The 13,251-nt window shown below is 45.2% G+C and overlaps 1 protein-coding gene across 1 annotated transcript in view; it reads right to left on the reverse strand.

Moving 5' to 3' along the window:
* Window positions 1-417: 417 nt before the first annotated feature.
* Window positions 418-13,251, reverse strand: part of NUP42 (nucleoporin 42) — a 207,733-nt gene continuing 194,899 nt past the window's right edge. The window contains exons 6-7 of the mRNA XM_069211532.1: window positions 7,697-7,781; window positions 418-1,237 (exon numbers count right to left, since the gene is read on the reverse strand). Of these exons, the coding sequence (XP_069067633.1) occupies window positions 675-1,237; window positions 7,697-7,781 (648 nt within the window). The 3' untranslated portion in view covers window positions 418-674. The remainder of the gene's footprint in view (window positions 1,238-7,696; window positions 7,782-13,251) is intronic.

A 13,251-nucleotide genomic window follows, 5' to 3' on the forward strand; every position in this document is an offset into this window, starting at 1 on the left:
ATATTTTTGACTGTAACCTGGTTTGGAGCAAAAACCCTTTTTTAACAGTATGAGGTAGCATTGCTCACGTTTGGGTATTATGATTTCTATTGTGAATACCAAGTTAAATCATGTTTTTAATTGTTTGTTCGCCAGCATTGTGGAGTTTTTTGGTACCAGAGCTGTGTAAAGTTTGTTTTTTTGCGTAGCATGCTTTGAACTAGAGAAATTAGTAACATTCTGTTGCACAATACCCTCTACCACACAGACTTCGTTTTACTTTAAAAAAATGCAATTTTCAAGAAAATAGGACTAGATCGCCTTTTCCACATCATTTCAAGGTTTGCGAAACTTACAGCAAACATTGATTTCTGAGGCATGTTTGAACGTAGCTGGACTACTGTGGTAAGGAGTTCATAACTTACACAACACATGATGCCCAGAATATATAAATCATACTTTTATTTTGTAAATGTGACTGCAGATATGTTTTCATAATAAGCCGATGACCTTTGTTGCACACGTTAATGCGATCCTGGAAACGGTGTAAGAGTCAGTGTTACAATACCGAGACTAAAATAATTTAAAAAGGTGCCAATTTATTTCACAATTGTAATTTTTTCTATGAAGCTGATTCGTGTCAGGACGCAACAAATGCAAACCTGCAAAATCAGGCCTGCATATTTTAGAATTCTTCAGATAACTAAAAGTTCTGCTGGAGGCGGCTTTAGAGGAATCCTTCCAAGGGTAAACCTCTTTGCTTGAAACTGCTTCAGCTCGTCAGCAGAGAGTTCATTCAGGGGAGTGAGAAGCCTGCCTACCAAGCTGCTAGATGTTGACACTTGACTGCTATTTCCAGCACTACTGGAAGGTGGTCCTTCTTGCTGCCCGAATAAAGAAGATCCTGATGTGGTACCAGCTGATCCAAAGGTCCCAGCGGTGGAAGATGCTGAACTGAGAGTGCCAAAGCCTGGCGCCGGTATAGTAGCTGAACGCTCCCCAAAACCTGAATTAACAAGGGCTCCAAAGCCCGAAGGAGCTCCACTTCCAAATCCAAAGGGAACTGATGTTGATGAAGTTGATAAGTTCCCAAAACCAACAGGGCCAGGAGCACTCGGTGCAGAGGGAAATGCCAGATGACCCTGAATGGCGGAGGCATCTCCAAAGGTAGGGGTGCTTCCAATAGCTGGGCTGGCAAAGTCTGACTGAGGCTTGAAGCTGAAAGTAGTGGGATTGGTGGCATCATTTGTGGGAAAACCTACAGGATAGATAGAACACAAAGAATTCAAATGAACAAGGCCATCAGTAATTTAAGGAAGAATCAACACACGTGTTATTAACTGCACAATTCATGCACGCTACTTCATTGGCTTTACCAGCAGCCTTATTCATAATTACCGAACCAAAAAAAAAGAAAAGGACAAAAATAAGGCGTTATAGGGATGGCAAGTCATGGGAGAAACAAAGGCTGAGCCAGAGGCCGCACAAAAACTCACCTACCCAAGCAAGGCAACTTTTGAAAATTAATTTAAATTTAAAATTACATTTACAGTGGTTGCACTAGTTTTTCTGGTTTTAAAAATCAAAATAAGAGTGGTGAACACGTCTAAATGTGTAATAAAACAAGAAAGAAAAAAATTAGGCCACGCCTAGTTGTGTAAACAAATGAATTAACTTGGGGTAGTACACACGCTAGATATTTTTTTCATACGACTGAATGCTGAACCAGGTTACCATGTCAGCTTGTTACCCATCACAATAACGCCTACTTCAGGAACCAACTACATTCTACAGGATTTAGAAGTGAAACTCACGCACACATGCTGAAAACGTGTGTGCGTAGTGATTTTGCCCGGAATATCACAAGGAGACCCCCATTAATCAACCTCAAGCTCCCACAGTATAACAATGAACAAGATCCATATCACACAAACCTACTGGAGAACATTAAGTGGCATCCTTGGTGATGGACTGAATCAAATGAAGCAGAAAAAGTAAGGATACCAGCAAGGGCCAGAGAATTTGGGACTTAAAAAACAAGTTACTTACTTTCGGTAATGCTCTTTCGGGTGGATACTCCATCTGCAGAATGGATGCAGAAAACTCAAAAGCAGGACTCCTGCTGTCCTCCAGGTGGCACAGTATGGCTCTGCATCAACATCTTTCCACTCCAGAAGTGAAGAATGAAGTCGCGCATATAAGCAGCACCCCTGCGCGGGTTGACATCAGTTTCTTCCATGAACTCTTCAGCACCCTCAGACGCAGAGCTCATTAGAAAATTGAACAAAACCAGTGTGCAGATTCCTAGATGGAAGAGACCATACCACAGAACAGGGAGATGGGAGGGAGGTGAGTAATCTGCAGTAAGAGTATCCACCAGAAAGAGTGTTCTTCTGATGGATACTTAGAACCGCAGATTTCTCTCCTTAGATACCAAAGGAGTACCTCTCTAGATAGTGGGTCTACGGAATGGCTCAGACTAAAAAGTCCAGAAGAACCGAGCAGCAAAATACCAATCTCAATAGACCCGAGGAAGTAGTGCCTTGAGAGTGTGGATTAATACCCACATAGCTGCCAGTCAGATAGTCAGTACATGAACTACGCATACCCAGTGAGCAGTGGCAGCCGTGGCCCTGGTGGGGCAAGCTCCTTGGGGATTCTGGAGGCTGCTTCTTAGTCATATGCATTGGCTATCTATTGAGAGATTGCCCGTTGGTACACTGCCGTGCCTTTCTTTGCCTCTGAGAACCCCCGCAAACAGCTGATCGTCCACCCAATTGTCTCTACGATCACTGTAAAAACAAAATGCTCTCTTGGGATCCAAATGATGAGTGTCTTCCGAGGGATGAGGCCGAGTAAAGAAAGTCAGAAGGGTGATGGCTCCATCATGAAAAGGCATTACCACCTTCTGTAGGAATACGATGTGAATCCTTAGCACCAGCTTGTCCAGTGGTATAGGGGGTGGGACTGAAAGGACCTGCAGTTCACTTATCCGACGTTCAGATATTATTGCAACCAGGAAAACAGTTTTTTAGAGTGAATAGGTGCAATGGACAACTGTGCAGGGGTTGAAAAGTGGTACAAATTAGGAACATGAGAACCAGGTTTAAGTATGTCTGTGGCATCATAAAGGAGATAGGTGGAAACATATGCTGTAAACCTTTCAGGAAATGCATCACCTTTGGTGATTTGAACAAGGAAGGTTGGACCGGTGAATGTGAAAAATCCAAAAGGGCCAACAGGTAACATTTAACTGTGCCCAGACAAAGACCTTGCTTGTCCAAGCAAATAACACATCTGACAGTCGTGTCTGCAACAGGTCCAACTGGCGGGTACTGCACCAAGCCACAAAACTGTCCGAATTCCCTGGACACACACATTTCAGTAAAGGGTGCCTAACTGCCAAAATGATAACACGACCTTGAGAGAGAGATCAAATGTTGCTGCTCAATCTCCACGCATGAAGGTGCAGGATGCTGCCATGCTGCTGTGATAGGAGGTTTTTCCATAGTCTGATCAGAGGAAGGATGCTCAAGGTAAAAAGTCTGGGGCTACTCTGTCCTGGCCCAATCCAGAACTACTAGAATGACTTGGGTATGGTCATTCCTGACCTTCTTCAATACTTGGGGCAGGAGAGGTAGTGGTGGGAAGGCATACATAAATCCCATGTTCCACTCTAGATGGAATGCATCTCTGAGAGCCCTCTTGGGAATTCCAGTGCATAACGTCGCTGATGTTGCTCATTTTTGGTGCTGGTGAAGAAATCAAGTCAGGGTTCTCCACAACATCAGAAGATGCCCTGTGCCACATCCGGGTGTAATTGCCATTCATGACTCACTAGGCGTCGCCGGCTGAGTTCACCAGCTAAATCCCCCAGACAATTCAGCCATCTCCATAGGTGCAGGACCCTGGGCCACAGCCCTTCAGCCCTTCTTTTTTGTTGCAGTACTATATGGTATATGTGTTGACCCTGAGAACCTGCACCAGCAGTCCCTTGATGGAGTGCAGGAAGGCCTTCAACGCCAAGCAAGTCTCCCACACTTCAGCAAACTGATGTGGAGTCAGATCTCCATCAGATACTAAAGACCTTTGATTGCCACTTTTCCCAAATGACCTCCCCAGCCCAACAGCGATGCATCTGTCACCACCTTCAACTTAGGATGGGGCAGGGAAAAGGGTCTGTAGTTGCTCCAACTGCGGTCGAGCAGCAACCACTGAAGGTATTTTGCAGTCTCCTCTGATGGATAGAATGTGTCAAGTTAGCTTCTGGGATGGTCAGCAGGTAGGATGCAGGAGGCTAGTAGTCCAAGAAGTCTTAGAACCATCCTCAATGAGAGCCAGGGCAGAGGCTGAAAATTCAGGGTCGCAGCCCGATTCTCCTGGACTCAGTAGTCAGGAGGAAAGGCTCAGAAGTGCATGTATCCAGGATAGCTTGGATGAAGGAGAGCCTCTGTGAAGGAGTCAGGTGTGACTTTGGCAGGTTGATTGAGAACCTCAATGTTGCAAGAGGTTCCCCGTTGTTTGAAGGCAAGCCATCTTCAACAGCCAGTCATCTAGGTAGGGAAAGACTGATAGCCCACAACCTCTGAAGATGTGCAGTGACCACAGTCGTCATCTCTGTGAACACCTGATGGGTCGTGGCACACCCTAAACCGCAGGTAGTGTCTGTGGGCCTGCATGATGCATTGTGTACATAAGCATCCTGCAAGTCCAACGTCACAATCCAGTCTCCGGGATCCAGGGCAGTGAAAACCCAGGCCAGGGTGAGCATTTTGAATTTATCCTTATGCAAGAAGGCATTGAGGGGGCAAAGAATTAGGATAGAAAGAGACCTCCTTCCTTCCGCCAAACAAAGATAATAGCATCCAGTCCCTACTACAGATGCTGGTACCCTCTCTATGGCTGCTTTGGTCCTCTGAGAAGTGATCTGATGTAGGTGGCAGATGTGGTGGGTTGAAAAGAAATATAACCAAATTGGAAAATCTGTAGGGCCCATTTGTTGGCTGTATTTTGTTGTCACCCTGTCGGAAGTGGCTGATTCTGCCTCCTACAGGATGGCTGAGTACCAGTACGGGTGCATTAAAAAGGCTTGGAGGTTATGGGCGAAGGGGCGAAGATTGAGACAAATGCTGCCCCTGGAGGCCAGGTCGTAGTCTGTTTGGGCCCAATGCTCGACCTTGAAAGGGCCGCTGTGCAGGTAGTGGAGCCAACATCATTGTCCCTGGAATACCCCTGAAAAGGGTGAAATTGTTGGATTGCCTGACTGGAGACGGAAGGTCCAAAGAAAGTGCTATGGCTCAGCTCTCCTTTAAATGCTTTAGATCCAAACCTGCTTTCTCACCAAACACACAGTAGCTGACAAAAGGCATGTATGCAAGGATGCCTTAAAGTATGGATGAAGCCAGTGGGCCTCATCCAAGAGTGGGGTCAAAGGGCCATGGTGGTTCCCATAGTGTTACTCAGATAATCTGCGGAGTCCAGATCCCAGCAAGTGACAAATTTGGCCGCATCCTGACCACACTGAATAGTGTGGACTAAGGAAGCCCATAAGTATTCTGAGACAGCAGGTAAGATGTCACCATAACAGGTCCCATAGTACATTGGTGTAGCAATCTAGTAAACAGCTTGCGCTAACTGACCTGAAGCCAAGGCTGGCTGAGGAGAATATACGCTTGCCAACTGTATCCACCAGTTCTGACTCAGTCAGGGGGAGTGGTTGGGAAGGTGTTATTTTTCACTCTAATGGTGGATGCCAGTACTACCAGATTTTCAGGGGTTGGATGCGGTTTTATGAAGTCTGGGTCTCCTTATTTGCACTTAGCAATACAACCAACATATTTTCCCCTTTTAGGGATGGCACATACTAAATTTACTATAGAAACAGGAGACCATCATATCCTAGTTTTTGAGCTCCATCAACAATGCTTTTGTTCTACGGTCAACTCTTAATGTTACATACTAACAGCTATCTGGCCATGTAGCAACATAAATTTCATGGGCATGCTAGTTCACACAAGGCGATGTAGGTAGGAGTTTTTCAATTAATTATATAGCAAAACACCTAGAATGTGGTATTAAGGTCGTCTCACTGTTGGCCATCAGCAATACCACATCATCAGTAAATAATGGGGTCTTATTCATTTTCCAAAAAGAGAGATACTAGCATTGGAAGTATTACTTCTTAGTGCCTCTGACAGTACATCAACGTCCAAGTTAAATAGTATTATGTAGTGAATTGCATCCTTGAGCAACCTAGTATCTGAGAACATACTTTCAGAGAATCCATCAAACATGAAAACTTCAACAGTATGCAAAAGTATCAAACAGGTTGAAAAAAAAAAATAGGAGTGGAATGAAGAACTCCGAGCAAATATGTTTTTATGTCTGCTGTGTGAAAGAAATTTCCAAGAAACAAATAGCAATCTAAAATGTGAAATTTCGGTAAGGTGTCACTTTTGGCTGCCTATATGCCATGTAACCATTGTAGAAACAAGGAAGACTAAGGCCCTCATTATAACTTTGGCAGTAACTGCCACCTACCGCCACGGCCGACAACATGCCGCTGCCGTGGCTACCAGCCATCTACGCGTATTATGACCGTTTATGGTATTCCGCCAGAAGGCTGGCGGTATACCGCCTTCGGTCATGGGGCGGACGGTGGTAAGGCAGCGCTGACAGCAGCGCCACCACGCCAGCAAAACACCGCCGACCGTATCATGAGCAATGATACGGCTTGGCGGTGTTTTGCTGGCGGACGCTGCTACTGACAGCGCCGCATCCAGTCTCCAGCCGGAGGACCCCCTGCAAGCAGGTAAGTCGGGTTCTCCATCAGGAGAGGGGAGTGGGGGGTGTTGTGTGCACGTGTGTGGGGGGGGGGTTGTGTGTGGGGGTGAGGGGGGTTGTGTGTGGGGGTGAGGGGGGTGTATGTGTTGGTATGCGTGCATGCGGGTGTGAGTCGCGTTGAATGAGTGCGTGATTGAATGTGAGTGCATGCGTGGGTTGATGTGGGTATGCGTGTGTGCATGTGTGTATGGGTGCGCGTGTGGGTGTGTACATGTGCGGGGTGGGAGAGGGAGGAGGGGAGGACTCTGGGGGTGGAGGGGAATGGGGAGACCCCTATCAGTGCAAGGGGAAGGGATTCCCTGCCACTGATAGTGCCTACCGCAATTGTTTTCGTGGCGGTAACATTGGCACGAAAACCATGGCGGTAGGCCGGGTCGTAATCCCGAGGGTAGGATTGTGACGGCCGCCGGGCTGGAGACCGAAGTATCCAGCCCAGCAGCCATTACCACCCTGGCGGTTGGTGTGTTAGAGTGGCTGTTTGTGATGGCGGTTACTACCAGGGTCGAAATCACTTTTATTTATTTTTTTACCGCCTGCCTGTTTGCAGTACTAACACCGCTTTAACACCGACCGCCAGGGTCGTAATGAGGGCTGCATCTGTTAATTTCATACACATTTTTGAAGTTGTCCCAAAGCTAGATTGGAGCAGGAAGTGCAGATTCTTTAAAAGACATAATAAACATTGGTAGCCAGGCCAAACCACAGGGGCTGCTTCAAGAAAATGGGGTGCAAATGAGTAAACAGGGTTTCTGAGCCGTATTAGGAAGTAACTAAAGAACCCCCATATCGTTACCTCGTATATAAAATGCACACCTGTAAAGATGAGAACATGTCAGCTATGGTAACAATTCTCACTCCAATTCAGTCAACTTACTTGCTGATCCAAAGCTAGGTGCTGGTACCCCTCCAAATCCGGAGGGGAGCTTTGATTCACCAACTGGTTTCTTTAACTCCAGGCTCTAAAAATGAATATTTAAAGAAAGAACTATAATATGTACAAGACCATTTAAATGCATCCAAATGATTTCACCTGGCATCCAGAGATCTATCTTTTGCACAAAAGAATTACAATCAGTCAATTAGAATGATGTCCTGGATAATAAACATATATAATGCAAGAATGAACTTGAAACCGTTAAATATATCTAGCTTTTAACATTCACTTCTTTACATAGATTTTTAACTCTGCTTTGTGTAAGAGTTTATCCTGAAAGTGGTGAAGAATGCATTATGTCTCCCTAGATTAACTTTAGATCTTTGCTGTATCTGTTTTCTCAGCTTTATGGTGGCTAGAAAAAATAGGCAACTATCTTCATATATAAGAGCAAAACCAACCTAACAATGTTTGTAACTCTCACTTGTTTACCATTCAAATTGATTTTGTTATAGTTGGAACTACTTTTCTACTGTAACTTTTATAGAGTGTAAGTTAAGAGCGTATGTGCACAATTATCAATGACTGGACACCAAGAAAGTGTGTCAAGTCTGTCTAGACTGCCAGAGTGAAGGGCCAGAGAGAGGGGCGACTCTCCAAGAAGTCAAGGTGACACCAGGCACAAAGTAATACCCACAAGAAATTACACTGTCTCCTTGATACGGTCACCGCTTGGAGGAAAATACCACAAAGGGGAAAGAACCTCCTTTGGCAATCGTAGTATTTTTTTTACAAAAAGTATTTTATTGCATTTGTAAACAAGGACCGTCCTTCCATGCCTTATGCGGCCAATTACAATAATGATGAAAGACAACAAAGACATTTGTGTATAAAACTCAGACAATACAACATTGTTCGGATGATACTGTGGCCAATCATGAAAATGGAATAAGAACTAACCAGAAGTACAGGAAAGAGCCAAAATACTCTGACAATCTTAGTAAATATAAAATAAATTGGAAGGTAGTGCTGGTGAGAAAAATAAGGCATCAGAAAGGAGAAAAGACCAAAAGCCAAAGAATGACCAAAGTAGAAAATGATCTAGCTTGGCAGAAGAAAACCTCATCAGGTACAAAAAGGCTTAGCAAATTTGCCTTGGGCATGTTGAAAAATTAGGGAAAGAAATGTGTTACAATGCATCATGCCTTTGAAAACGCTACTTTATGCTTGAAACAATAACTGGACCCCCCCAATGTTTTTTTCCACAAAGTAAAGTGTTAGCTTGCGTCACTATAGGCTGTGCCTGAACATTTCTATGTCTACTTTGCTGTAATAGTATAGGGATATATCAGCACCTTCTTGATATAATCATGTGCGAAAATCAAATAGCATATCTGTACTGGACGATATGGTTATGCTGAACACAATAAAAGTTTTTGAAGAAAAAAAAAAAAAAAGATTTCTCTTGATGCTAAGAATGACTTGGATCTGTCAGCACCTTCTGTCAACATCGATAAAGCTAAAATGCTAGCTGTTGTACTAAATTCGGGAAGGAAGCTTAACCCACGTATCCAAGCACTGGAGTAGTAAACCTGCAAAGTACTTGGCCAATCAGAACAAGTGTAGAAATTAGCCTCTAGTTCTATTTCCCAGGTGTTAGCCTGGATCCAGAAACCTATGTGTGCTGTCAGGTGGCATTGTGCGGCTCTGCACTAACAGTTCCAGTTGGGAAATGACATGCAGACCCCAAACAGACGGCACCCCCACGCAGTCTGTTGCTTTCAAGGCAGTCTGCGCCCCCAGGTGCAGATCCCAAACAGCGAATTGGGCATGATCAGATTCCTAGATGTGGGATCTTATTCATGGATACGGTCCAATCACAGAACAGGAAGGATGAGAGGGTTGGTAAGGACCTGCAGCTAGACAGTCACTACCAATAAGAGCGTTACCAAAAGGTAAGTAACTTGTTCTTCTGACAGAGACTTCCAGCCTCAGATTCCTCACCTTCTGAATTGACACCAAAGCAACATCTACTGGAAGAGGATCTGTGAATGGGCTCACGCAGTTGAAGAAGCTTTGGCCCTGGTAGAATGAGCATGCTGTCCTTCCAGAGTCTGTTTTTAGCCAATGCATAGCAGTTCTTAATGTAGAGAATGATCCAGCAGGAGATAGTTCTCTTCTGCACAGCTTTGCCTTTTTTTTGCAGTTCAGGAAGACAGCGTACCTCCCACAATGGAGTTTCTCTTCTGGGTTTACCATAGAATTAGATGGATTTCGTAGCTCTATCCCCAGTTGCTATTGCTACCTGAGTGGCTGGAAGGAGAGATTGGATCCCCAGAATCCCATACAGATAATGTAGACAAGGCTTCGATTCCCATTGAGACCAGTTCAGTCTGAATGTGGAGTGATCTAGGAGGTAGAAAACCAATCATTAATATTTATGCAGTGGGATGCCCAATAATAGGCATGCACGTCCGGCAGAGCTATTCCGCCATTGTACCGATTAATCTGCAGATTTTTTAGGGCTATTCTTTGGTGCTTCCCATCCCAAAATAAAGTTTGCATATCCCCTTCTACAGTATTGTGGTAAAGGCCTCTAGGGGGAAACTGGGTAGTACGTGTTCTGCAGAGCAAAAAAGTAACTTAGGCAATGACACCGGTGTGAGGGGCAGCAGTCCCTGCCATCTCTTCATGCCCTCCCTACAGGTGTGTATCACTCTTCTGAGGTTACGTTTGAAGCATACCTCCTTTTGTCATAAATATGCCCAGGTACTTAAACCCAAGGGTAGAGTGCAGCAGGCAGTGAAGAAGAGGAAGCCTCTCGACCTTCCCTCAGGGGAGGTAAAGTACAGACATGTCCCAGTTAATGCAGCTGCCTGAATACGTCCTGTAATCTTCAAACAGCTGGAAAAGCATAGGGACGGACTGGGTGTGCTTTCTGATATTAAGTAGGATGTTGTCCCCTTAAAGCAAGTGCTTCTCCTCAAATGTGGTCTCACACGCAATATGAAAAGCCTGGATCCCTGAGTGGTTACTATCCCTACATAACAGTGATTCTATTGTGAGGAGAAACCGGAGAGGGGACAGGAGGCAACTCTGCCTTGTACCCCTGCTGATTGGAAACTGAGAAGACATCACCCCATTCACTCGGACACGGGCCACTGGAGCCTGGTACAACATTTTAACCGATTTCCTATAGCAGGGACCAAACTCAAATTTCTCAAGTGTATATTCAAGGAAGGGTCAATGCCGGCATTAAGGCCTTCTCAACGTCTAACGCTAGAAAAACATGTGGCTCCATGCAATCTTTTATTTCATTCATCCAGTTATGTGGTCACTATGTGTCAGTGGTGCAATAAAATATACAAGTATAGTGGCTAATATAGTAGCCATATTTTCACCTTGATGTTGAGTAGAGAAATCAGACGATATGAACCACAGTGTTCCCTAGGTTTACTATCTTTGTGTATTACTACTATAGTTGCCTGCCTAAGGTTCAGGGGGAAGAGTTCCCTGTTAATCAGCCTCCAAAAACATGTTTAAAAGATGGGGACCTAGCGCCTGTAGAATTCCACCGCGATTCCACTTGGACCCGGGGTCTTATTGGAGTTGAGCTTAACCGTAGAGGCTCAGACTTTCGCCAATGTTATCTCCACCTCAAGTGTTTCTCGAGCCTCTTCTTTTAGTACAGGAAATGTGATGGACTCTAGATAGGAAGCTATTTGGGATGGTGCCTGCAGCCGTCTGGCTCCATAGAGGTCTTCGTAATAACAAGCCAAGGGGCCAACGATTGAGTCGTCAGATTTCATGACCGCCCCAAATCCGACTATCTGGTTAACCCAACTGGTTTCTACTTCTTTCCTTCTCAACCAGGCCAGAAGGTTTCAAGCCTTGTCACCTGCATCACATGACCTGTGTAAGGTTTCTAAATTCATTATTTTTTTTTAAATTTGATTTCTGGCGATTTCTTGGTCCAGGGCTTGAATTTCTTCCCTCGGTAGTGCCAGCCATCAAAAGGGGTGGGGGGGGAGGGAAGGTGGGGGGTATGCAGGGTCTGGTCTCAGAGTTTTCTCAATTTGCAGCAGCTGACTCTTTAGTCGCTACAAGGAAACTAGTGTTCTCTTTCTTTTCTGTGCAATAAGGTTTTGGGCCCTGTCCAGAAGGACTGCTTTGTAGGCTATCCACAGCACCACTATGGATGGGACTAAATTCTAATTTTCCTTAAAGCAGATCTCAGTGTCCAATCTAATTTAGGTCAGACTGCTACATCTCGATCTTCTAGGTCCCAGGTGTTTACATTCCAGTCTGTCCTGCCACTAGCCGCTCTGTCCAATCTCACTAACAAGGGTGAATGGTCTAATAACCTTCGAGCAAGGTAGTCAGCATGCAGTATCGTGCCAAATTCCCTCACTGGGGCAAGGATACAATCCAGACGAGAAAAGACTGTAGGCCCCAGAGAAATAGAAGTAACTCCGTTTATGGGGGTGAGCCCGCCTCCACAGATCTGAAAGTTCCAAGGCATTCGTAAAAAAACGTGCGAGCTGGGTAAGGTGGGATGTCGAACCCACTGGTCTCATCCGATCTTGGTCTGGTGCCATGACATCAGTAAAATCTCCACCCACCACATGGAATAAGGTGCCTGCTTCTAACGGGGTGCTAGCCAATTTCTCTAGGGTAGGGGCCTATAGCTGTGGGTGGTGCATAGACACTAATTAGAGTGACATCTGTCCTTCCCCAAAACCCTTTAGCTCCAACATATCTTCATAATGGACCTCTCTATTGCTTCGGAATTGTAAAGGGAGGGTGTTTCCCAATAGGAATAGCCACTCCCCTTGACCCAGACTTGTATCCCGAGTGTGCAAGTGTCAAGTAGGCTCCCCTCCTCAAAAATCTACACTGTGCCCCTTTAAGAAGTGTTTCCTGCAAGAATACAGAAACAAGACAGACAGAAATCGTCCAATCATCCATCTGTGGAACATCATCCTATATATGGAGCTAATGACCTGAAGAACCAAGAGCATGGCAGCTGTCAGGTTGGTGGACGAGGACGGAGGTGATGTATCAGCCCCGGCTAGAGCCGGGCGTCATCCCATGTGTCAGTATTGTCCCTCCCTCAATTAAGTCAATGTCCATAACATGCATTGTTGCTTAAAACAGTATTTGTGCCCTCCAAACTTAACAACCCAAAAACTGCAAACCAGTTCCCCCAATCCATCCCCCACCCCACCCCACAAGGCACCCTGTGAGTTAAACCCCACATAGCTGAATATAAATTAAGGAACATGGGAGACTGGGAAGTCTGTAGTTCACCACCCGCTCCCACCAACTCAGTCCTACAAACTTCACAAACAACAACAGAGTCTACTATCACTGATAACAGTGACTTGGCGATGGAGAACCAGCACGTTTGTCTCCGTACTGGGCACTGCCTCTGCTACATTATGCATACTTCGTTTGGTGCCCATTGACTGGTTCTTCTTCGAGTCCGAAGATATCGTTGAGTGTTCCGGAGTACACAGTCTACGCCACGGCATGTCTGTGTCCCTCTGCGGTCG

The sequence above is a fragment of the Pleurodeles waltl genome, chromosome 10 (assembly GCF_031143425.1).
Source record: "Pleurodeles waltl isolate 20211129_DDA chromosome 10, aPleWal1.hap1.20221129, whole genome shotgun sequence".
In the NCBI taxonomy this organism is placed as follows: Eukaryota; Metazoa; Chordata; class Amphibia; order Caudata; family Salamandridae; genus Pleurodeles; species Pleurodeles waltl.